At 41.0% G+C, this 27,168-nt stretch overlaps 1 protein-coding gene across 1 annotated transcript; it reads right to left on the bottom strand.

Annotated features, from left to right (window-relative positions):
- On the bottom strand, positions 1–24,173 carry UBE2J1 (ubiquitin conjugating enzyme E2 J1). The gene is made up of 8 exons (XM_065888788.1): positions 24,016–24,173; positions 15,692–15,765; positions 14,175–14,306; positions 11,933–12,017; positions 11,545–11,650; positions 8,846–8,975; positions 7,490–7,609; positions 1–914 (listed from the first exon to the last, which is right to left on the bottom strand). Exons 1-8 carry the CDS (start codon positions 24,044–24,046, stop codon positions 636–638), a joined length of 957 nt encoding a protein of 318 aa, XP_065744860.1. The 5' UTR covers positions 24,047–24,173; the 3' UTR covers positions 1–635.
- Between the last annotated feature and the right edge of the window lie 2,995 nt (positions 24,174–27,168).

The raw sequence follows: 27,168 nt of genomic DNA, 5'->3' as shown, positions 1-27,168 counted from the left end.
CAAAGTGGTTACAAAGCATTATTCCCTCTTCAAGTAACATCCAATAATAATGATGTAATCTCATTTCCTCAGAAATGTTTGACCAAAATAGTTTACTTTCACCGAAGAATGTTTAGGACACAAAGTCAGTCACAGAATGGGCAATTCCAGTATGTCTCATGTGAATACATTTTAAGCAAGCTATTTGAGGAGTTTTATTTTCCCTTTTTTTCCAACTCTTATCCCTATATCATTCTACATTAAGTAGAAACAGAGTACTCAATAAATGGTATTGAGTAACTAGTAATACTCATTGGAACTTAAAATACCATTTTTTATCCAGAAAGTTTAAAGGGCTATACAGAAAAGTATCACAAATTTACATAAAGAGAAGCTGAGGCATGAGAAACAACAATAAGTTATTTCCCTATATATAAAGCAGGTCATACAGAGACAAGGGACTTTGACTTCCAGTCCCTTATACTAAGCAGGACACAGTCTGAATGTCTAGCTCTATTTATACTGAATTATGAGGATCAAAAAAGGAATGAAGGGTAAATACAAAATAATCTTTTTGTAAACAATTCTTAGATTATACCCAATGCAGAATGTTTAATGAAGTAGCTGAGTCACAGCTCTTAAGACACGAAACAATATTATAACTCAAAGTCAAATATGTACTCATTGGCCAGATATATCCGTCGGAATATAAGAGCTGCCAATGCCAAAGTCAAGATGACAATCAGCACAGCGGATCCGCCATGATCAGTGTGGTGGTCTCTTGGCGGCCGGCCCTGGGTCACAGCTGGTGACGTAGACGACCTTCTCTGACCCTGCTGCCGGGCCCGGCGCTGTCGAGGGCTCATGGAGGTATCCTCAGCTACAGGTCGGGCAGGCTGTTGAAGGGACGCTGCTAAGGTGTTCTGGACTCCACACTATGAAATTTTAATACATTTTGTTTGAAACTGGCAGATAACACTTGTATACGTACATACAGGCTCTTCAACAGCACAAGGAATCTCCGAGCGCTAAATATGACTAAGGGCAAAACTATCAAGAATTCTCTGAGTGTTGAGATTAATACTTCACCCCTCGGAATAAGCCAGCAAGACAATTTATTCTGAGTGCTCACCAGGTAGAGGAGGGATTTACCAGCAACAAATAAGACAAGGACAGAGTTTGCCCATATTCTCCATAGATCGCTTTGTACTCTCCTCCAGCAGCAATTCTAACAGTACCTGCTAGGCATCTGGGTACCCCCCTTCTTTCAGGAGAGTCAAGGAGGGAAGCAATTTGATTCCCACTTCTACATAAAAATTTGCCATATTCTAAATGGCAAAAAAGGGCAACTCGCAACAGTGTTCTTCCCCCAGTGTTATCTTATTACATCAACAATCATAGAACATAGGAAATAATTTCAAACCATATGTTCTTCATAATAATATTGTTATAAAAAATAGATGTGGTTTTCAAACCAGGTTTATCATTTCTCACAATCCCTGTCAACTGAATTGAACACAAGTCTAGAAGAACTGTTTACTGTGTGTTTGAACTGTGTTATTCTATGAATGTAAAGCATGAACTCTTGTCAAGAGTGCCCTGGGCAGGGCTTCCCTGGTGGCGCAGTGGTTGAGAGTCCGCCTGCCGATGCAGGGGACGCGGGTTCGTGCCCCGGTCCGGGAAGATCCCACATGCCGCGGCGCGGCTGGGCCCGTGAGCCGTGGCCGCTGAGCGTGCACGTCCGGAGCCTGTGCTCCACAACGGGAGAGGCCACAATGGTGAGAGGCCTGCGTACCGCAAAAAAACAAGAGTGCCCTGGGTATGTACTGAGAAACACGTGGAGGTGGTTAGGGGAGACTCAGTGTATCCCCCTGAAAAGCAGTGGATGTCAACTGCTTTCCATCGTTTCAATGAACACTTGGTCAAAGCATAAACACAATGTGGTGCCAAGCGGTTCAAAATCGTAGATGTGTTCTATAGACAAGAAAGCTCTACAAAATATGAATTCCACTTTATTTACAGAGATACCTTAACTCTACCTCTAATAACCCAACAGTCTTTCTTATATTGAAAACAACTTTATGCTGATTATAATAGTGTCAAGACACATTCTTTCAAATAAAAAATAAGAATGTATGTTTTATTCAGAATAACTTTTTAAATTGAGTAATTACAAAAAAAGTGTTGAACGAAAATACTTTTCATTATAGAAATTTTCAGTATTTAGAAAAAAAAGGAATCTAATAATGTAATTCAAATACCTTTTTTTTTTTTAAAGGTAAGAGAATGAGCTTTGTCCTGGCAACAACTGTAAACATAGGGAAAAACTGCTGATCTAAGTTACCTGCAGAAGAAATTACATTTTAATTCTGACAGCACCCCAACATTAAAAGATTTAAATAATCTGAGTTTCTAAAAACTATCCTTTGGAAGCACTCAAATGTAGTGACCCATAACCCAGAGGTAGAAAGGAACTACCCACTCTGAGTTAAAAATAAAAGTGCTGATGCTGAGTTAGAGGTGCATGAACTTGGACTTCCATACTCCAGGGCTCAGGAGCAAGGTGCTCACTGAAGAGCAGATACACAAAGCTGTTACATTTTATGATGTCTAATGTTGCCACACTGTGTCATGTAATGACTTATTACAACATTCTGCTGGAAATCTCCCATTCTTCCAGCCATTCAGCCAAGCAGATAAAAGTATCTGATAGAGTAAAAGTACTCAGGGCTTACAGGGAAATGGGTTCTTAAGGAAAATAAAAAACAAGCTGGTAGTATCAATTCAGAAACTAGCATAAGAGACCGACTCATCTTAAAGCTTTGATTTTAGACATGTCGTTTTGTTCATTAGTTTGAGGGGAGAACACTATCCTGCCCATATACTTGACTAAAACGGGGAGTCTTATCATTACTAGGCTGGCTTCACCACTTCATAGATGTGTGACCCTAAGCAAGTCATTTAACCTAAGACGCAGCTCCCTCTCCTGTACAAGGATACTATCCAGTTCAGTAGTTGCGAAGGATAATTAAATAGGATAATGATATAAAGTGCTTAGGATACACAACTGCTTATTAAATGTTAGTCATTATTAATATTACTATCGATATATCCCTTTGAAGACTCCAGATTTAGGTAACAGAAAAAGTCATGACTTTATTTAGGACTGCTTTTCAGAACTTTATTAGTATGATTATTTGGAGTTGAAGGACTAATTGGACTAAATTTTGGTGGTTCATATTGAACTGCAGATGGAGAATCAAGTTGGCCTTAGCATTTTCAAAATGCCATAGGTTTGGTGGTAGGACTTTTAAATCTCTACTGTTTGCCTAAACTTGTTCAAACACACATATCACAGAATGAAGACTTAAGTCATAATAGTTTCCATTTCCTTCATTAAGATGAAGTGATATTTCTGGGAACGTAAAAGTATGTGACGTTTATATTTAATTAAATTACATTTAAATATTATATAAAAAAATCACAGTCACAGATAAGTCCCTTGTTATATATATATATAAAAGCTTTTCTATAGTAACCTAGAATAGCATCTGGGAGGGAGTTTTGTGTTTGCTTTTTAACACAAAATGAAATGGCTTATTCAGAACCTCAAACCCTGGGAAGAAGAAAACAGTCTGATAGACTGGAAAAACAAAAATCGACCAACAGTATTGTTCCCATTTCTACATAACTAAAAAATCTGCACCAAATAAACAGATGGCCTGATGTTATCTGCTGTGTTTAGACTTTGGGCAATCTCTCGCCCCCTCAAGGCTGAAAAAACATACCTTATCTAGGATTTGATGTATAACGTCTCAGTGAATTTATATTATGCTTGCGTGTAAAGCAGCTACCCCCAGCCAAAAGGAGGTTTCAGTTACTTCCACAGAGATCAAATTATATAATCACACTCTGAGATAATCTGTAAGTAAATGTAGTTAAGAGCTAAATTTGCAACTGTATGCAATTTTACTGTTTTAACCAGAATTGGTATCAATTACCTATACCTACGAAGAAGAGTTCTGCTTTATGTACTTTAAAACCTAAATGGGTGGTGATCATTTCATAATGTATAGAAATATCAAATCACTATGTTGTGCACCAAACTAACGTAGTGTTGTAGGTAAGTTAAACTTCCAAAACAAACAAACAAACTCATAGAAAAAGAGATCCGACTTGGGGTTACCAGAGACAGGGGCCTGGGGGTAGGGGAAATGGATGAAGGTACAAATTCCCAGTTAAAAGATAAATAAGTACTAGGGGTGTCATGTACAATACGATTAATAAAATGAACACTGCTCTTTGTTATGCATGAAAGTTGTTAAGAGAGGAAATCCTACAAGTTCTCATCACAAGGAAGAAATATTTTTTCCTTTTTTCATTTATTTTGTATCTCTGAGATACTGGATGTTCACTAAACTTATTGTGGTAATCATTTCATGGTGTATGTAAGTCAGATCACTATGCTGTACACCTTTAAACTTATACAGTGCTGTATGTCAATTATATTGCAATAAAACTGGAAGAAAAAATGAGAAAAAAATCAAAATGGAAAAGACTACTGTAATAACAAAACTACTGTTGGTGCAATCTAATTTACTAAACTACTTGACTTCTTTATCTGTATTCCTAGCATTTTTTTAGTATTTTTTTTAAAGTGCCAATCCTAAGATTCATTTATTCAACCAACAAATACCGATTGACCATCTACTATATACAAGGCACTATGCCAAGCACTAGGGATATCGTGCAGTAGAAAGACAGCCCTGATCCTCAAGGAGCCTACATTCTGGGAAGGGAGATAGACAATAAATAACTAATTATAAAATAAATTACAACTGGAATAAGTATAATTGGAATATGCAACAGGAGACTTGACATAGATTTAAAATAGACTAAAGACAGATTTAAATACATCACAAGTATTAGGAGACTGTCCTTATAGGTGAAAAATGATTACTACCCTCCTCCTCTCTGTAATAGGATGGTTCTATTTAAAAAAAAACTATTTATGATATCAAAAAAAATTAGAGGGCTTCCCTGGTGGCACAGAGGTTAAGAATCCGCCTACCAATGCAGAGGACACGGGTTCGAGCCCTGGTCCAGGAAGATCCCACATGCCGCAGAGCAACTAAGCCCGTGTGCCACACTACTAAGCCTGCGCTCTAGAGCCTGCGAGCCACAACTACTAAGCCTACGTGCCACAACTACTGAAGCCTGCATGCCTTGAGCCTGTGCTCCACAGCAAGAGAAGCCACTGCAATGAGAAGCCCTCACACCGCAACGACGAGTAGCCCCCGCTTGCCGCAACAAAGAGTAGCCCCTGCTCGCCGCAACTAGAGAAAGCCCACGCACAGCAACGGAAGACCCAATGCAGCCAATACATAAATAAATAAATAACGATTAGAATTCTAAAGGTGAAAAGTAATCTGAATCTTTTTTTTTTTTTTTTTTTTTTTTTGCGGTACGTGGGCCTCTCACTGTTGTGGCCTCTCCCGTTGCGGAGCACAGGCTCCGGACGCGCAGGCTCAGCGGCCATGGCTCGCAGGCCCAACTGCTCCACAGCATGTGGGATCTTCCCGGACCGGGGCACGAACCCGCACCCCCTGCATCGGCAGGCAGACTCTCAACCACTGCGCCACCAGGGAAGCCCTGAATTTTTTTTAAATACTGCAAGCTAAAACATTTACTGACTAAAATTAATTCACTATATCTCTCTGTAATTCATGAAACTACATAGGCAACACATAAAAGTGATTTAACTCTTAGCGTGCACTTTTTTCTTATACTTCCATCTCCAGTCCCCCAAAAACTTCCTTTAGAGCACCCTCTCCCCTGCTTTCTCCAATCCACTTCTTTCTGCCCATCTCACTCTCTGAATGGGAGAAGACCACTCAGTCCCACTTTATAATAAGTATTCCTGAGTAAAAGGAAAATCTGTATTTGCCCAGCTTCTATTTCAATTTTCTTGACCCTTTAAAATCCTCTATAAACTGGACAGGGGGGAAAGATGTGGCTACTCAACCAAACAATCTGTTACGAAAAAGACAGTTCCTCTCTTATATACAGGAAGGAGGGACTTCCCTGGTGGTACAGTGGTTAAGAATCCGCCTGCCAACGCAGGGGACACGGGTTCGAGCCCTGCTCCAGGAAGATCCCACATGCTGCAGAGCAACTAAGCCCATGTGCCACAACTACTGAGCCTGCGCTCTAGAGCCCGTGAGCCACAACTACTGAGCCCGTGTGCCACAACTACTGAGCCCGTGTGCCACAACTACTGAAGCCCACATGCCTAGAGCCCGTGCTCCACAAGAGAAACCCGTACACCGCAAGGAAGAGTAGTGCCTGCTCACCACAACTAGAGAAAGCCCATGCACGGCAATGAAGACCCAATGCAGCCAAAAATAAATAAATAAATTTATTAAAAAATTTAAAAAAAGAAAGGAAAGTCAGTGTTTTCCCCCATAATCTTAATTATTTAGCAACAATCCAGTCACAGTTTCTTAATCAGTCTCTCCAATGACCAAAGCCCGCTAATGTTTAGACAACAGGTCAGGGCACAACTAATAAGACCCATAGCATCCGTGTAATCTTTCATTCAATAACTATTTATTAGACACTTACTATGTACAAGGGAGCACCGTCCAACAGAACTTTTTGAGATGATAATGTTCCGTATCTATGCTGTCTAATGCAGTAGCCACTAGCCACGTGTGGCTCTTGAACACTTGAAATGTAGCCAGTGTGACTAAGGAACTGAATTTTTAATTTCGTTTCATTCTGAATAAGGTAAATACAAATTTAGATAGTCACACGTGGCTACTGGCTACTGTACTGGACAGAGATGGTCTAAGGCAAATCTTTGACTCCAGGCCTTTAAGTCACTGCCTTAATGCTTTTAAGTCAGTGCCGTAATGCAGCTTAACAAACCTTCCAGAGATAGAGTGCCTATTTAGAAAGCAGCTAATGTATGTATATTTTGTTTCATTCAGAGTCTAGCATTATATTGAAACTAACTTTTCAGAAAAGTCATAGAGTTCTGGAAGGACAATAGGACCTAAAATTTGTTTAGTCCAGCCCCATTTAACAAAAAAGAAGGCTCAGAAGATATGAATAACTTGCTTAAGATACTATAATTCGGGCTTTCCTGGTGGCGCAGTGGTTGAGAGTCTGCCTGCCGATGCAGGGGACACAGGTTCGTGCCCCGGTCTAGGAAGATCCCACATGCCGCGCAGCAGCTGGGCCTGTGAGCCATGGCCGCTGAGCCTGCGCGTCCGGAGCCTGTTGCTCCGCAACGGGAGAGGCCACAACAGTGAGAGACCCGCGTACCGCAAAAGACAACAACAAAAAAAACCAAGATACTATAATTCACTAGAGGGAGAGCTAGGCTAGAACCCAACTGTTAGGAGGACCAAAGTATTCAGATATTTCATCTAGATATCACCTCTTCTACTGCAAATAATGACAGTGGTATAGATATAGATATAGATATAAAAGACAAGAGCCATACCGATGTACTTGCTGTAGCACCCTGGAATGTTGTAGGTATATCATCCTGTAAATCGTTTAGTGAAAAAGAGTGGTTTAAGTCCGACTCAGTGATAGTCTTTCCAGATGAATTGACTTCTGCCTATAAAAAAAAGATACACCCAAGAGCAGTGTCACAAGAGGAGATGTACAGAATAACCCACAACCTACTAAGTCCTCTCCTGGATTTATTTTAATTAGTACTTTAATATCAACTAGTCAGTTAAGCACTGAGCATTCATTCGTGTCCAATACTGTGCTAGATATTTTAGGAAGAGTAGACAATACCTATTCTCAAGGAGCCGTTACTTGGTGAGGAACAAAACTAACACTTCTGGTTCACGATCCACTCCAAAAAGCTCTAAAAACTGAAGTTTTTTGTAGTTTTCAGGCAAAGTCTGACATGTGAGGCTATTAACAGTCTTGATCGCACATTACTGTAAATATTCCCAGGTTTGCTGATGAGATATTAATAGATTTGATTATGGGGTGCTGCCCTAGATCCCACTATGGATGTTAGTATAGGTTTAATATTTCTAAAATCTGAAATTCTGATGTACAAAAGACGTCTGGCCCTAAGATTTTCAGAGAAGTAATGTTAAGTACAATAGGAAGGAATTGTACTTCTGTACTTTCAGAAGGAAGAAAATAACCAACATTTATTAAGCACCTCCTCTTCCAGGCACCGCAGTAAAATAGAAGAGAAAATTTCTCCCAAGAACTGGACATGGGAGGATATACAAGATGTAGAGAGGGGAGAAAAGGGAGGAGGCTTAAGGCAGGTTGACTTTTATTGATGGAGCTAAAAATTAAATTCCAGAAGTAATTACATGCAGAGCAAAAGGATGAGAGACATGTCAAAATATTAATAACAGCTATTTCTTGGGGATGGGATATGCATGATTGTTATTTTCTTCTTATTGTTTATCTATATTTTCTATAATAATAGTTAAAATGTATTAAGCACCAGAGACAGTTCTAAATGCAATACATTTAAATGAGCATTAACTCAATTCTCGTAAGAATCCTACAAGTACCATTATTATTCACAGATGAGAAAAAGGTACAAGGTAAGTAATATGCCTGATGCCCTAACACCAATAAGCAGCAAAGCTGAGATTTGAACCCTGGCACAGTATACCAGAGTCTAAGTTTTAACCATTACTATGCTATAATAATAATGCTGCTTCTGTGAATATATATTATTAGTTTTATAATAAGAAAAAATTATTTGTAAAAACCTCAGTGAGACAGAACTACATTGCTTTACTTTCTGTCCAAAAGTTGGCAATAAACAAAAGGGCTACAGAATTAGAATTTATTTACAAATTTAGAGTACCTTGAAACTGATTTGTCTGGCCAGTTCCTTGGCTTCTTGGTCAGCCTGACTTGAATCGCTTCCAGATTTTAAAGGCAACAGGACATCCTTCATGGCAAAGCCACATCCCTCACAACAGAAATCTTGTGATCTGGTAAGAAGTAATTTTTTGATGGGTATAAATCAAATACTTGAAAGTTAATCCAAGACAGTCAAATACTGAATGATTAAATTTAAAAGATCACTCAACAATTCCGTATCACACTCATCTACATGCAAATGAGACAATTTTGGCAATAATTATAGTTCTGAGACAAATACACAAGTTACACTGTTTTTTAAAACAATCCATGTCAATTATAGCTCAATTTTAACAATCTGAAATTTAAAAAAAACAAAAACTAGGGCTTAGATTTCATTTTTTCCTAACATACTGCCTAAATAAAGTAAGCTTTAGATCTGTAAGACAAAACATATAAATTGTTTAACTACACTGTCCTCAAGATCACACATAACAAGCCTATGTTAAGTCTATGTAAAAAGTCCATTTTAAAGCTCAAATCGGGAATTCCCTGGCAGTCCAGTGGTTAAGACTTGGCACTTTCACTGCTGTGGGCCCGGGTTTGATCCCTGGTAGGGGAACTAAGATCCCACAAGCCGTGTGGTGCAATCAAATAAAAACAAAATTTTTTTAATAAAATAAAATAGAATTTACAGACATTTCCAAGGAAAAACTCACAAACCCTACTCATCAAAATAGTAGTACAGCTTGAAAGATCAGAGAACTTGTGGAAAATCCAGACAATGAAATTCCTCATTCATTATAAGTAGAGGCTCAAAATAAGCCTGCTAACTAGACTATTTCCTAATATTAATTTGTTTCTGTATGTTTTTATTTTCTTCTTTGTATGACTGGAAGTAAATGTGTATAATGTGCATTGCTGAACTTTTAAAAACAACTATTTTGTCCTACTTCTAGTTCAACAAAATAAGAGTCTTAGATCTTGAAGAATATACTATTTATAACTTCATGTAGACAAAATATATGTAAAAGTTGTGTTAATTTAGTGTTTTTTTTGCGGTACGCAGGCCTTTCACTGCTGTGGCCTCTCCCGTTGTGGAGCACAGGCTCCGGACGCGCAGGCTCAGCGGCCATGGCTCACGGGCCCAGCCACTGCGCGGCATGTGGGATCTTCCTGGACCGGGGCACGAACCCGTGTCCCCTGCATCGGCAGGCAGACTCTCAACCACTGTGCCACCAGGGAAGCCCTAATTTAGTGTTTATTGATGAATGTTTTTTGTTTCAATAGAAGTAGCACTGCTGTCCATATCCTTTGAGAATCAGTTGTATCCAAATTATTTACCTTAAAATGTGTTCACTTTTAACTGAGAAGTCAGACGAAGTTTAAAGGAGAAAGTTTATTTTTAATATATTAGTATTAGTTTATCAACAAGGACAGTATGCTACCATGGTTGAACGCAAAATCATGTTTTAGAAAGCCTGTATCACAGACTAAGAACCTAGAATATATAGAGTGAGAAGTCTAAACAAAAAGTTTTTTGATTTTTTTTTTTTACCTTGTACATGAAATGAACTGGATGGAAGTATCAAGATAGAAAGTCGACATAGGAAATCAAAACAAATGCTATGTACTCCAAGTACATATTATAGTTTGTGAATAGTAGCTGCAAGGTATATACCAAACTTGGGAATAAGGTTTAAAAAGAAAAGTTGCTGATAAAACAGGGAGTCTATCAAATCTTCCCGAGGCTAAAGTCTATCTGATTTAACAAACATCTATGGAGAGCCAATTCTGGGCTGTGCTAGGATAAGATATACTATAATTTAATTAACATAATAAGTCTGAAAGGTGGTAGGCAGCAAAGTCCAGAATAGGACAATGATCAAAATCAAGAATTAGGGCTTCCCTGGTGGCGCAGTGGTTGGGAGTCCGCCTGCCGATGCAGGGGATGCGGGCTCGTGCCCCAGTCCGGGAGGATCCCACATGCCGCGGAGCGGCTGGGCCCGTGCACCATGGCCACTGAGCCTGCGCATCTGGAGCCTGTGCTCCACAACGGGAGAGGCCACAACAGTGAGAGGCCTGCGTACCGCAAAAAAAAAAAAAAAAAAAAAAAAAAAACAAGAATTAGTTTTAGCACTACTCAAAGGAGAGGCTACTCTGAATCTAATGACTAATCTGGGTTATACAGACAGAATGTACTTGAAAAAAACCAAGAAGGCAATACCACTGGGAAACTACTACTTGATAAAGAAAATCTTTGCTTTATTCCAGATCATTTATTAAGCACTTGCTATGTGGCAGATGCTACAGATACAAAGATGACAAAATGGATTCCCTCCCTGCCTTCAAGGAGTTTTTAAACTTTTGTGGAAAGCTACATACATATCATTACTCTGGCTCTTTTCCATCTGTAAAACTGCCCAAGTGGAGATAAATGACCAGTACTATCTTCTAGAAGGTATCGCTCATTGTAAGTTGATATTATCAACTACTTTTTAAAACTAGATAGCATGAAACAAATTCTTTAGAGTCTGGTCGCCCCTGGGGAGATTGATACAACTGAATTTCTGAAATAGCAAAACTAAGACTAGATCCTGTAGAACCAAGGTGAGTCACAAAGAGACAGAGCCTATCTCCTAGTAGCCATTATCCAGAACAGTATTCAGATCGTAACAAATAAGGAAATGCAAAACTTACTTTTTCGCAAGGGTTCTTCTTTCCTCAGGTGTGTAATCTAGAGAACCTATGGCTCCCTCTCCTTTTGTTGGCATAAACCCAATGATGGCTAATAATGCTGTTCTTACTGAAATAAAAAGTAAACATCAATCTAAATTGCTCTGTAAAAGGAACTGGGTTTACTCTGGAAAGAGAAAAAGAAAAGACTCATAGGGTTTCACTGAAGAGGTACAAGTAGGGGATTGTATTAAAATGATGCAAAAATCTAGACAAGGAAAAGAATTTTATTATTTATTCAATAATATCAAATTATTTATCCAAAACAGCTTCAACCTCAAGAGAGTATTATACATTATTATTATGAATTGACTAAAGTTATATAAGATTTATATTCGCTTTAAATACTCACTACTCCATGAAGGCTGCCAAGTTTCAGGATGATGTCCCGAGATGCTCAAACAGATTTTCTTGCCTACTTCAAATCGTCCATTAGCCTTAGGAATAAATAAGGTATTTTAAAAGTTATACATGTGTGTGTTTAATGTTTTATACTTTAAAGTATAAATATATCTTATATATAAAGAACTTTTAAAGATAATTTTTTAGAGAATTTTAAAAGGATGGAACCTCCAAGGGGATACAGATGTTTGTCCTCTTACAGATACTCCACAAATATTTGCTGGATTCTGAATGAATAATAAAAGCTGTTTTTAGAAGTTGTAGCAGCTTTGTGAAACTGAGTTGCACAAGTGACATCTAAATAACTGACATATAAAGATGTCCTGATATCCTTCTCTGTGCCTAGTATGGTGCTAGACTCTGGGAAGGATCTAAAAGAGAAGAAACTAGATACTGGGGAGGAAGGCTCTGAGATGGGAGTGACCCTCAGAAGGTTGATGCAATTTCATACAGGAACACAGAAGTGAAAGATGAGAGAGAATGATTTCAGTTTTGTCTTGGCAGAAGAGCTACTGATGATGTCCGGCAGGCAGGCAGAAATACAGACACGCTCACATCAGAAGAAGATAATACATTTCTGGTACCTGACTTTCACAGAGGTGATCGTTGAAACCATTTCATAGAAATAAGAGAAAACAGCTGTAGTCTGAACTCGTAGACTATCCGTACTGAGGGGAAGGATAGGAAAAAGAGGCATGAAGTTAGAATATAAGTTCCACGTGGGCAGAGAATTTGACTTATTCTCTGCCACACCCACAGGGTGCATGACACGTGTTTAATAAATATTTGTTGAATGAAGGCTGGAGAAGACTTTTCAAAGAGAGGAAGTGAATCAGAAAGAGTAAGTACTGAAAACCAGTACACATGACAATATCATTGGTGAACAGCTGCTGCCCCACTGGCCCCCACCAGTTTCCCCACGCACCAGCCCTCCCTTCAGACCACCTGGGTCTCTCCACGATATAGCAACTAAAAGAAGGGAAGGGCCCCTCCAGGGCCTCCTGCTCCAGCCCTACTGCCAGCATTAACAATTCTCAACAACACCTAGTGTTTAGTAAGCAGCTTCTATATGCCAGGAACTTTATAGTGTGATTATATTTACCATACACATCCCTTTTGACAAATGAGAAAACTGAATTTCAAAGAGATTATGTAACCTGCCCGTGGTGTAATGGAAACTGCACTGGCCAGAATCCAGGGCTATTGGCTCTAAAACTAATGCTCTTTCCACTACACCAAACACTATAGGTAAAAGCAACATTAATTTGGTGATGATGAATATCTTTTCTTTTACCATTTGCTAACGCCATGTGTATCAGATGTTTAACTTAAACTTAGATGGAATAGGATGAAGACTGAGAAGAGGTGGTGAGATTTCTCAGACTGGTCTCTGAGACTGGTGTCTTAAGCCTGTTTAAACAGGGACCTATGTGTGGGAACCAGAACACAACAGGCTAAACTACAGTTAGCATGTCTTGAAGGTTATCAGAAGAGAAAAATAAGACTGCAGCTTAAAGTGGTAGCAGAGATATGGGAAGGATTTTGTGTTTTATTTTTGCTTCTTTCAAGGTTAAGGGATAATTAAACACACATAAATGAAAGGAAATGAAGGAAGAAAAGCTTAACACTTAACAGAGGAATTTACTGATGGAATACTGTCCCAGGAAATAAAAGAGAAAACTGGATCAACAGCTTTCCTTTACATGGAGATAAAATATGTGAAGATGGAGAGAAATTCTAAGATATAAATAAATAGTAATAACATAGCTAACATTTATTGAGGACTGTGTCCGTTCTTATTCTAAGAGCTGCACGTAAAGATGAGGAGACTCAAGAACAAAGCATAAGAAACGTGAGAAACTGAAGGAGATAACGTGCTTAAGAGGTACAATAACAGTAACTACCCTTTACTGAGTACTTACCATGTGCCAGCCTAGTACTTTGCACACATTAATTCACTGAATCCGAACAACCACACTATGGCAATTAGTATCATGAGTACTTCTCAGATGCTTCAACTTCCTAGGAATTTTTTTCCAGAAAAAAATACAGTCCGAGGTCTGGTCTCCAAAAGCAAAGTTATAATAATAATGGTCCACTTCATTTCTTAATGAAAATGAGTATGCATACACACTTTACAGCCACCAGGAAGAGTTACACCAGAAGCATTCCAAAAAGTCAAGAATTCTTACCGTTAGGAGAATAATGCTTGGTGGTTTCATGGGATACTCTGGTGGCAGTACTATTCGTCCATGATAAACTCCTCCATCAAAATCTGAATCTGGGGGCCCTCTAACTGTGAAGTGCCATTCAAAAAGGTTATCCTGAACAAAAACAATAACCAACAAGGAATCAAGAACATTAAAACATTTTTTATCAGTGAGTATTAGAAACATGGGTGCAAAAAATTAACGTTTTATAATACTGCTAGAACAGTTTCTAATGCACACAATGTCTCAAGTATAAAAGTTATAAATAAAAGGTATTAAATCTAGTTTTCATGTCCCATAAGAGCTAAAATGTTTTTAAACAAATGCATTTTAAAACATCTGAGCATTGTTATATATTCATAAATAAGATTATAGATTTACATATTTCCTATTACTTTAGCTCCATTTATTTTCTCTGAAAATCTCTTCTGGAGCCCTGAAGTTTTAATCTGGACTAATTGCTTTCTTGACACATTCCAAAATTCGTCACTTGAGTGTCTTCTAGGTTTACTGGAATCTCAATCTTCCTCTGTATTTATTTGTTGTTGTTTGTTTTTTTGGTTTTTGCATTATTTTGATGTGGTTTATTGTCACCTATGTGCCTCTGAAAGGAATACAAGGAAGAAAATTTGTGTTCTGGTATGTCTGAAAATATATTTATTTTGAGTTCATGCTTGATTATTTTCTGGATGGAGATTTAATTAATTAATTAAAAAATCATTTGATCTAAAAAAAGATCATAGACTTAATTAAACTGTAAATTAATCCTTATATCCTAATTAGTGATAATTATTATTTATATAATCAAATAATTTACTATAAATTTAGATTGTTTTAGCAAACCTTTAAAAATTATCCCTCATAGATGCCTAAAAGCTCTTTAGTAAGTGGTCAGTAATATTAACACATAGGCTGTTAACATCATCTTACAGTTAACCACGTACTTCATAGTTTGCAAAATGCTTGCACATATTATCACATCTTATTCTCACTATTACCATGAAAACCAGATTGGGCACATTTAAATACCCTCCTTTCACAGATGGGAAGACTGAAGAGAGGTAGAGATGTTCGTACAAAAAGCCCAAACTAGCTGTAGAGACCCCTCAAGGGGCTAAGTGTTCCACCTGTAGAGTCTGGAGTTCTTTCCACTTTCCCTCCTGAGGGAAGACCTAAAATTAATTTAGTATCTGAGGCCCACTTTATAGAGACCAGAAATCTGCTTCTTCTAAAATGTCTGATCCTGAATGGCTAATAGAAATACTCAGTGTACACCTGAAACTAACACATTGTAAATTAACTATACTTCAATTTTTTTTAATGGTTAAAAAAAAAAGTAAAAAAAAAAAACTCAGGAACTATAGGGAATAAAATATATCAATAAAGCATATCAAACACATTTTTAATGACTCAAAGCAATGAAAAAACAATTTTAAGAAACTTGTTTAAAATACTAAAGTATTAAAATACATATGTAGAAGACAGAGATAGAAACTAACCTCTAAAGGCTGTGCATGATAATGATCTGTTGGATCTTTCAATTCTGCTGCTTCTTTCATTAAACGTTTAACGGCTAAAATAAAATTCACAAGATAGAGACATTTAAAATGTACTTTTCTAAGTGATTAGCACAGATTTACAAACCTAATGAAAAAGTTCCTACTTCAACAAAAAATGTGTAGAGGACTTGTTCAACAGAGCATATCATTTAATTATGGGATAATAGTAATAATGGTGGGGAGGAAATGGTAGCTAGGCACTAGAAGAATTACACGTTAAATTAAATATATAGGGAAGTCTCATAAAGTCACTATTTTTATTTAGTAAGTACTTATATATACTTCCTATATGGTAGCACTCAAACATTAATTCATGTAATCCTCAAAACAAGTCTATGAGATAGGTGCGATTTTTAACCCCATTTTACAGATGAAGAAACTGAGACATGGAGAAATTATATAACACGTCCAAGGTCACACAGCTGATAAATGACAGAGCCAGGATTCCAACACAGGCAGTCCAAATCTACCTTGTTAAAATATTTAACAAAAACGTGGCCACTGGAACTCATGCTCATGAACAGTAAACCCCCTATATCCTCAACCTCGAGAGACTATCTACCCACTATCTTCCATTAACTTAATGGCACTGTCCCCAGAGGTCAATGAATTTCTATAGCCCTAGCTGAATTCCTTTTTGAAATGATTCTTCGGCTTAATTAAAACCTCCAATCCACTGATGCCATAACATTCTTCACCCCACCTATACCTATATTCACTTCCCTCTTCATCCACACTTTTGGCTCTTAGGAGTTCCTCTTTCATGTTCCCCTGACAAAATTTAATTCTAACTGAGCCAACTCAACCATCTTTTTTCTTTTTAATATTTATTTTATTTATGTTTGTTTTTTTGTCTGTGTTGGGTCTTAGTGGCTACACACAGGCTCTTCGTTGTGGCGCACAGGCTCCAGGGCATGTGGGCTCTGTAGTTTGCCACGCGCGGACTCTCGTTGAGACGGAGCTCAGTAGTTGTGGCCCACGGGCTTAGCTGCCCCACTGCCTGTGGTATCTTAGTTGCCCGACCAGGGATCGAACCCGTGTCCCCTGAATTGGAAGGAGGATTCTTTACCACTGTGCTACCAGGGAAGTCCCCCAACCATCTTTTTATCTGGAGTCTATACCCAAACAGCTGAGCATTACTGAAGGGGGTTTAAAAAGTCAGAGACAGGCACATTGATGCCATTATAGAGTTATTAACAACAATCTCCACTGGGACACAATGCCACCCTGTGTTCCTACATTTCTCCAGGAAGCCTCCACCCAACCCCCTCCAACAAGCACTCCAAGACTATCTCACACCTATTTACTCTCAATTCTCTTCCGCCTCTTTCAGTTAATGGCACAGACTTTTAGCCCTGTGATCAATGACTATTAACAGCTTATGACAGTTTACAATCCTATGTGTATCTGTACCCTCTTTCCTCCCCTATTGGTTCACAAAGGTCAATCCTTTGATTCCAGCCCCCTCACCCTCAAGCTTTAGGTGCTAAAAAAATGTCAGGATACTGGTGTAGGATACAGGAGAGCAAAGCCAGGGAAACACCAGATGGCCCAAGGCTCTCCAAAACTCTGCTTGAGAACCAGCAGACACAGTTCAACACATGCTATGAGAGAGGTGTGCACCAGGTGGGCACCTAACCTGAGAGCAGACAGAAGAGAAAAGGGGTCAGGTACTGACATCCGAAAGAAAGACAGTAGGAATTACCCACCTCAGTATGAATAAGCAGAGGAAACAATAAAAGTAAATTTGTGGTGGCACAGGTTGGAACGTTACGGGGAGAGGTTAACTGAGAAGCAACTCACACACTACAACCAAACAGTTCGGTATGTGTCAGGACTTTTTGCATAAAATTTCATTTTAATCAAGGGTTCCTAAGCTGGAAAGAAACTCTAAAGTCACTATCCTATTCCATAACTATTAATATTCTTTTCCATCTCCAAATCTGAACTAAGCCCTATAGGCAGAGAATTTGTTCACCTGATCAGCAAATATTCATTAAGTTCATACCAGATGCTGTAGCTACAGACAAAATAAAATATAGCTTCTGTTATCAAGGAGCTTATAGGCTGGGGGGAGGGGTCAATACAAATCAGCATGATAAATGAATGCTATATTAGAAACACGCACATATATATTGAGACACGATCTCCCCCCAAGTTCCAGACACTAACTAGGCTTTGTTCAATTCTTTGCACACAGTTCACCTTCTCTCTACTTCAGACCTTCCTTCCTACATAGCAATTCCTCAGCTTGCATTGCTGTTCCTCCTCCCTTCCCCCACTTCATCATTGAGTCTGGCTCCCACCAGACCTTTATGAAATTTACTCAGGAAGGTCTCCCTGACACCTTCCTTTGTCCATTCTCAGAGGAGTGACTAGAGATTTCCATTTGGACAGATAAAAATCCTTGAGGAGTCCTGGCAGGAGAGTGGAGAGCAGGAATGCTCTCTAAGTTATTTCGTTTGGAAACCACTGCCCTGGATACTGGCTTGAGTCCCCTTGCTCTAAGTCCTCTTAACACCCTATAATTTTTCTTTCATAAAGTTCAGCTCACTTGTGATTAACACCTGTCCTTCCTGCTCAACATTTACTTCACTGCAGTCTCCTCAAGCCTTTAGTACACAGTAAGCACTCAAATATTAGCTGAAATGAATTTTACTATCTTCCCCCCAACAAAACTCTTTCCAAGGATCTGATTAACATGCAGTGGTTTTGGGGACTTCCCTGGAGATCCAGTGGTTAGGACTCCGTGCTTCCACTGCAGGGGGCACGGCTTCGATCCCTAGTCAGGGAGCTAAGATCCTGCAAGCCACATAGCATGGTCAAAAAAAAAAAGCAGGGGGCTTCCCTGGTGGCACAGTGGTTGAGTCCGCCTGCCGATGCAGGGGACACGGGTTCGTGCCCCGGTCCGGGAAGATCCCACATGCCGCGGAGCAGCTGGGTCCGTGAGCCATGGCCGCTAAGCCTGTGCGTCCGGAGCCTGTGCTCCGCAATGGGAGAGGCCACAACAGTGAGAGGCCCGCGTACCGCAAAAAAAAAAAAGCAGTGGTTCTCAAATTTATTTGATAATGAGGTAAAATCCTTCGTTCAAAGAAAGGTTTAAGGAGAACCTCAATATGTAAAACATAACAGCAGGGCCAGCATGGAAGGGCCTTCAGGCTATTTATCCCCATCTGTCCATTCTACCTAAGGGGCCCACAGGAAAAGAATTGAAAGCCCCTGTTTTAGAGCCGTGTAAAAATATCACTAAGTTAATATAATTAGATATAAATAAAATCATGGAAGTTGTTATGAAGTTAATTAGTTTAACTTGATTACTGCTGTCAGCAATCAAAGATGCCAGGAAGACTGTTTTTCCTTATCCCTCATCAGCAGGCTGCAAAATGATTAAGCAGAAGAGGTCAGATTTTATGCCATTCCGTAACATTATCACATTTTCTCTGCCTCTTCGTCACTCAGCTCAGTTCAACAGAGGAAAATAAACACCCAACGGATATTATGAGAGATGTATGAAAGGGTCAGAATTGCTACAGGAAAGAATTTAAAGGAACAATCATTGGTTCAACCACTAAACAAGTTGATTTTATTAGTTCACGGGCCACACAGGCACATACCATGTGAGAGACAAAGTACAAAGCCAAACAGAAGGTAAGATTATTCTAGTGTTTTTATAATCTATTTTTTCTGAAACAACATATACTATGAACACCTTTGTGAAAAAGAACGTGGACTCTGGAATTAGAGCTGCATTAAAATTCTGGCTCTGGGGACTTCCCTGGTGGCACAGTGGTTAAGAATCCACCTGCCAAAGCAGGGGACACAGGTTCAATCCCTGGTCTGGGAAGATCCCACATGCCGCAGTGCAACTAAGCCCGTGCACCACAACTACTGAGCCTGCGCTGTAGAGTCCGCAAGCCACAACTACTGAGCCCACACTCTAGAGCCTGCAAGCCACAACTACTGAGCCCACGTGCCACAACTACCGAAGCCTGCACACCTAGAGCCCGTGCTCCGCAACAAGAGAAGCCACGACAATGAGAAGCCTGCGTGCTGCAACTAGAGAAAGCCCACACGTAGCAATGAAGACCCAATGCAGCCAAAAATAAATAAATTTTAAAAAATATGGCTCTGATATTTTGTAGCTCTAAATCCTTGAAAAAGTCACTTATAATCTTATTCTGCCTCAATGTTCATATCTGTCAAATGAAAGTCAATAATTTTGTCACATAATTCTTTCCTTTTCACCCCTTCCTCTTCCCCAGGTCAGAAATGGATTGAGATTTAAGGCCCTCTCAATGATTCTCCCTGGTTCAAATCCAGGCTATAAGCATATGTAGTTGGCCACATGGCATGGCTCCCTAGCTCCCCAAAAGAAATATCACTGCTATGGAATAGTCAAGATTCAAAGTACCGCCTGGAAACTAGGGCTAGAGCATAGTCTGCCTCTCCTGATACTCCATCTCTTGCTACCACATGGATAGTGAGGAAACTTCTTCCATTCCAGCTCCTCTCTTATCTCTTTGCAAGGTTATCAGTGGAACTCTCCAACCATGGTAAGACAAGATATGCCAGGAAAGAGAAGGAGGGTGGGGAGCGCCTGCATGCCTGCCCTCATTCTTCCTCTTCATGTAGGCCACATGATCACTGTGGATCCAAACTCTAGGCTCTAAGGGCCTCCCATTAGCGTTCTTCACATGCCCAGGTAGCTCACTGGGCTTTGAGACAAAGCTCCAGCTAAAGGGGTCTTTTACAGGTCACTGTCTCTCATGCATCTGTCTCTCTTGGAACGTATCAATGAATATCTTGATATCATCCATCTCCAGGTTATCGAGGATGTGAATCCAACGTCATGCTCCCCAACCACATCTGCCTGCTCCCATAGTGAAGGCACTTAAGCAAATACTTAAGGACTCATGTTTCTGCCCACAAAGACCCTGCAAAGGTATCCATTCAATTTAAAGAATATCTGAGCCATGGAGATAGAAGAATGACTAAGACCTGCTTCTTGTCTTCAAAAAGCTTGTAGTGAGAGAGAAAGACATGAAAACAATTACAACACAAATATTGACCAAGTATGCACAAATATAGGGACTACCTTAGTCTGCCTATGGGAGCTGGACAAGGCAGAACCTTAAAGAAACTTGAAGAATTAATAGGAAGTTCAAATGCATAAAAGGGAAGGCATTCCAAAAAGAGGTTCCAACAGGGACCAAGGCATATAGGTGAGAAGAGCTGCTCCATCTGGAGAATCACTCAGGCAAAATGGGTAGATGGTAAAAATGCAAAGGAGCACAGGAGTGATAGGAGACGAGGCTGGTGAGGAGGGCAAGCTAAACAGTTTACTTTGAACTTAATCCACAGCTATCAGGAAGCTACTGAAATGTTTTCAATTTGAGGAGTGACCTGATCAGTTTTTGTTTTGTTTTAATTGATCTGGTGACAACAGCGAAGGATTAGATATATGTGACTGTGTGTATTGGCACCTGCGTGAAAATGCATGCATTTGTGTGTGTTTCAGGGTAGAGCGTGGAGTAAAGGAGTAGACCAAGAGATCAAAGACGACGCCAGTGGATTCCTGGGTGGCTGTCAAACCCTGGGTTAGGAATATTAGGGTGAGGGGCAAGTTTGGGGGAGGAGAGAAAACTGATTAGTTTGGTTTTGGGTTTTTATACCTAGGAGAGATTTTTTTGGTCTGTGGGAAATTTGGGTAAAGATGTTAAATCACCAGTAAGTTCTATGTATCTACAGCCTAGGAGAAGGGTTTAAATTGGACATTAAAGCTTGAGAATGATTAGTGTGAAGGGGTAGTAGACATCTGGGCATGGATAGAATAACTGCTAGGTTTCTGATGGAGGTAGTAGGTGCCTTTACACCAATCTCTTATATGCCTGCCAATCACCTGCTGAATGCAACCCATAGAGCCCTTCCAAAGAAATCTGCCACAGGAGGTTCATTACACATACATCTCCCTACTTCGTACTCTGATATCCTGCGACTTTGGCCAGAATGGACCCAAAAAGAGATCAGGGAGTCTGATGCAGAGGCAAGTACTGATACGCTAGCCAGAGGCTTATGAAGTGGTTCCACACAGAGCTCTGCACACAGCCAGAGGTCCATTCCAGAAAGATTGTAAAAAAATATGTTTTCCATTGTAAAGCAATTATACTCCAATAAAGATGTTAAAAAAAAAATGTTTTCCCATCTATAAAATGAACAAATTTACTATCCATATGCTAACACATTGGCCTTTAACCAGTGATTTGTACTGTCTTAACTTAATTGTCCCATCCATACCTCTAAGACAACTCCACATCAGATAGAAAAAGTGTTATATCTCTTACATTGTGCAGTGTTTTTAAACACTTCCTTTCACACATGCATTACCCTACGAAATGTTACAAGACAATAAAACAAAGGAAGGAAACATTTTCACTATGCCTCCTGCACTTATTCAATAAGTCCCATATCTCGTCTAATTTACCTTTTCCATGAACTCTAAATAATCTGTACAATGACCAAAAAAGGTTTTACAATTTTTTTTTCATTTTTAGAACAGCAGCACTACCTTTGAGGAAATGAAACCAAAAAGAGGAAGCAATTTATTACACAGTAGAAACATGTCTACCCAAGTTCAGCCAGATGACAAGTAGGTCATATAGTATAGAAACATACAACATTCTGGAGAATTTTAAATGCTTACCACAATCTCAGGTATGATAACCTAACAAAATTGAGCAAGGTCCTCTGACAACAATCTCTTGGGACCCATCAATCCTCCATTACAAATTGCACTACTGTACAATTGTACATTTTCATTATTCTCTGGACATCCCACTAAGTACCTCAGCTGTCTCAAGGAACTTGATACCATGTGACCAAGGAGTCATCCTACATTTTACCCACATAGTTTATTAAAATCTAACACAATCTTAACAATCTAGTCATTCTACCATCTAATCTTAAAACTAAGCTTTTCTAAAAAAAAAAAAAAACTAAGCTTTTCTTTCCCTCTTTCTCTTTGATCTCCTTTTTTTTTTTTTTCCTGGTGTTCTTAGGAGATGGGTTGGGGGCAGGGATTGTGAATCCACTGAAATTGAATCCTATAAATGTATTTCTTGGAGAGCCCATGGCCTTTGCCAGATTTTTTAAAAAGTCTTTGCCTCCCCAAATGTTATGACCAATTCTGTAAACTTAGTTACCTAAGAACGTGTCTTAGCCTGACAGCACTCTGGTTAACAAAGCTCTGTTCAATCAGTATCCTCAGGCTCTTCTGGATTCTTTGTACGTTTTTAAGTTATTTTAAAAAATCAAGGATCCACAATTAGCTCTTTCCACGAGCATGCTAGTCTTGCTGATTCTTACTGAGAAATTGCTTCTTTGGAAGGAAAAAAAGAACTAGCAAGCGTTGGTCAAACCATCACTAACATCCTAGGATTATCATTTAGAGCTAAAGTGTGGAGCTTCTCCCTCCTAACAAATTTATCAAGGTACAGATCGAATACCATTTATAGAACACAAAGATTCGTTTCAAGCCTGTCTTAATCTGAGAGAGCCGCTTACTTTTCGTGCATCTTTATGGTACATCAGAAAAGAATTTGAGGCTAGGATCGTTTGGCTGCTTCTGTGAATGAAGCACGGGCATTAAATACAGAAAGAGAAGTTTCTATGACTGAACATAGACATACATCATACTAGTCAGTATGGCAAAAATCATGGTTAGCTCTAAAGTACACGGCTCAACTAGTTTTCGTAGCTTTTTGGATAACTGGTATGGTCCAGAACATTTCCTTTATGTCTGTAATTCTATTCGCCCCAAATGCTGCAAACAGAACGTTTAAACTAAATCCTCAAATGCGAGTGGGTCAAGCAGCTAATAAAAGTCCGGTGGCGGTGACGGAGAAGGGCTAACGACGGTGTTCAAGGCGCAGGTAGGGCGAGGGGCTGATGATCACTATTACCCAGAGCCATCACCTTTACACCTGTGCTCGGGGATGAGTTGATAACCCAGCTCTACGGGGCGAAAATGAGGGCAGGGCAGTCGCGGTGCCAAGGGGAGTCCCCAGGTTTGGTGCCCGCTCGGCAGCCCGGCTGCGCGGCCTGCACCAGCCCGGCAGGCGGCGGGCTCGCGTAGAGCGCAAAACCGGGAGCGGGGCCGCGAGCGGCGGCCGACGCGAGGGGACGACGGCGCGGGGCCCTGGAGTACGGGGTCACTCCTCCCTCCCGCCCACAGTGCGGCACCGCGCCCAGCCCGCAGCCCCGCTCACCCGGACTCTTCAGATTGTAGCGGGTCTCCATGGCGGGTCGCTGTCCCGGCTCCGGCCTCCCGGCTCGCCGCCGCCGATGCCGCCACCTCTACGCGCCGCTGCCGCCCGGGTCTCACCGCGGCTCGGACCAACCGGACCTGACCCAGGAACCTCCGGGGACGCCGCCCAGCCCTGGCCAGGACTGCAGGCGGGGCGGGAGGGCACGGGCGAGGCGCGGGCTCCGCAGTGGCGCGGGCTCCGCGGTAGCACCGCCTCCTCCGCTGCTCCCCCGCCTCCCTGAGGGCTGGGCAGGCGCCGGCGCCGGCCCGCGTGTCGCTGAAGCGGGGGCCCGGGCTGGAGGTCAGCGTCCTCGTCTGGCCGTGGGCCCAACGCTGCCGCGGCCGCCCGGCCTGCGTCACTCGCCCTCTCCCCGGTTTTGTGAAGTTGTCCTGACGTGGCAGTCGCTTCGTGGCGGGAGGGCGGCGCGGCCGCGGGCCACTTCGCCGGCCCCGGGAAGCCCGCTCCGGGATCTGAAAGAGCGAGCAGCGCCCAGGTCGTCTTCCTCTCACCCAGGGCCGCCCGGAGGCCGACCTTCCGCCGGGCCCATCCGACGTCCCCAGGCGCTCGCGGACCGGCGCGGCAGGAAGCGCCCCGGCCCTGCTCGCGGCGGGCTGGGTCCGGGCCCGGGCCCTCGACACCGGGTTCAGAGCCGCCCCGGCCCGGCGCGCGCGTGCACCGGCGCCTGCCAAGTGCTTTGTTTTTAGCTCAATAGTTGTTTTGGGGTGGAAACAGTTAAATCGGGAAGATAAAATCCAGTGATAAGGGATTGAGTAGGGTTTTATAAGGATTCTTTTTCAGACAGATGTGTTTAGGTGCAAGGCACTTAAGCATTTGGGGAGATTAAAAAAAAGGAATTGAATCGGGGAAAGCATACAAATATGAAAGGTATATCCTTAAAGAACACACTTCAGGCTTCATTGCGGAAAGAGTGGGATTGAGAAAAAGAGGACAGGACTGGGGCTTTTGAAGACTTAAAAGAGGAGCAAAGACTTAGGAAAAGAGGGGAGATTGGGATGGTGAGGAGGATGAAGAGGGAAGGAAAGACGTCTAGGTGGGATGAAGAGAGTTAATCAGGTTGGGCAAGTTTCATTTTTTATGTAAAAGTAGAAAACTTTCTTTTTGAAAGGCAGCAGAATATGCCACCTCAAAATATGCCTCTTTGGCATAAGGATTATTTTGAGCTGATTATTTTTGAGAAAGAGCTGGCTCAAGAGAATCTCTGAAAACAGAGTAGAAATTACCCTTTTCTAGGCGAAATTTACGTTCTCTAAAAAGAAGGAAGGTTGACTCTAAATCACAAGAGAGCCTCAATGGAGAAGGCACTGACAAATCTGCAAAATAATCTTTACCCTTGTTTAAGTGCTTTTCCTATGACCTCCCATAACTGGCCTCCCTCCAATCCCCCTACAGCTTTCTTTTGTCTTTAGTTGAAGATAGTATTTAAGGTGGTGACTTGGGCCAAATCAGGGAGTTACTTGGCTTGTTTTTCTTTTGTTCATCTGTGTATTACAAGGGGTTTCAGCCAAGAACTCATAAGGGTAGAGGGAAATTATTTTCCTCCCTATATTTTCTATTGTTAAAATTAAGAATCTAAGGTGAATTGAGGGCTTCCCTGGTGGTACAGTGGTTAAGAATCCACCTGTCAATGCAGGGGACATGGATTCAAGCCCTGGTCCAGGAAAATCCCACATGCCACAGAGCAATGAAGCCCGTGAGCCACAACTACTGAGCCTGCGCTCTAGAGCCTGTGAGCCACAACTACTGAAGCCCACGTGCCACAACTACTGAGCCCGCGTGCCTAGAGCCCGTGCTCCGCAATAAGAGAAGCCACGGCAATGAGAAGCCCACGCACCGCCACAAGAGAAGCCACCGCAATGAGCAGCCCACGCACCGCAACAAAGAGTAGCCCCCACTCGCTGCAACTAGAGAAGACCCACGCACAGCGATGAAGACCCAACGCAGCCAAATAAATAAATAAATAAACAAATTTATTTTAAAAAAGTAAAGTGAATTGAGTTCTTGATATCTGATTGTATCAGCAACCCTTTGTAAAGAGTGAAATTTGGAGGAGGTGTGGGTAGGAGGTGGAGGATATCAAAAATAAAACTAGATAGTATCTTTTAAAACATTCCGTGACGTTTTCTGAAAAGTAAACTGGTAAACTGATTGGCACATATGTGCATCCAAAATGGAACCCCAGTGTGCTGCTTCATTCACTCACTCTTTGTGTTGAATCTTCAAATTGTCTAATGCTTGACACGCTCTCTGTACCACAGCTCTGCAAAAGCCAGCATTCGTGCAATAGGCCTCACAATGGAGAGGCTTATGAAGCTGATACTATTGTTACTGATCGCAAGTTCGTGTGCTGGATGCACAGTGAGGCCAAACAAGCCAAAACATTGGAGTTTGGAGCAGAGGAATGTTTATGGCAGGGCCAAGCAAGGAGAATGGGCGGCTCGTGCTCAAAAGACCCAAACTCCCTTATGGTTTTCAGGGAGGAGTTTTTAAAGGCAACATTTGGGGTGAGGGCTGTAGGGTGTGTGACTTTCTTCTGATTGGTTGGTGGGGAGGTGACAGGGTGGTGCTCCAGGGACCTTGTGCTCAGCCTGAAGTTACCATCCGCCACCTGGATGGGGGCCTTAGTTCCTATAGAAGGACTCTACTTATATCCCTTGAGGAGGAACTAGGACTCTGCTTTCTTGCTGTACTATTGTTTCTTGAGTGCTTTCCCTTTGTTTCTGCATTCCATCACTTCCCTGATCAGTAACTGTTTGAATCTGCCCTTTGGAATTCGCAGAAAGTCTAGGGGGCTGAAGCCTCTTTCCTCCAAATGAGAAACTGGAGACACAGGAAGGCTTTTGTGCCTGGGAGGGCTCCACAGGGTCCTGCTTTAAAATATTTATTCTTCCACATTTAAAAGTGTTTTTATTTTTTTTAATGGTTTTTTTTCTTGAGCACAAAAGTAATACATGATTGTTGTTTAATATTTAGAATATGAACAAAATACAAATCTCCTATAGTTCTACTGCTCAGAAATGGCCACGGCTAACATTCCAGTGTATTTACCTTTAGCCTTTGTTTAGAAAGCATAGGTATGTTATTAGGGTTGAAATT

The sequence above is a fragment of the Phocoena phocoena genome, chromosome 12, assembly GCF_963924675.1.
Source record: "Phocoena phocoena chromosome 12, mPhoPho1.1, whole genome shotgun sequence".
Lineage (NCBI taxonomy): Eukaryota > Metazoa > Chordata > Mammalia > Artiodactyla > Phocoenidae > Phocoena > Phocoena phocoena.
This window is presented reverse-complemented; position numbering and strand designations above follow the sequence as displayed.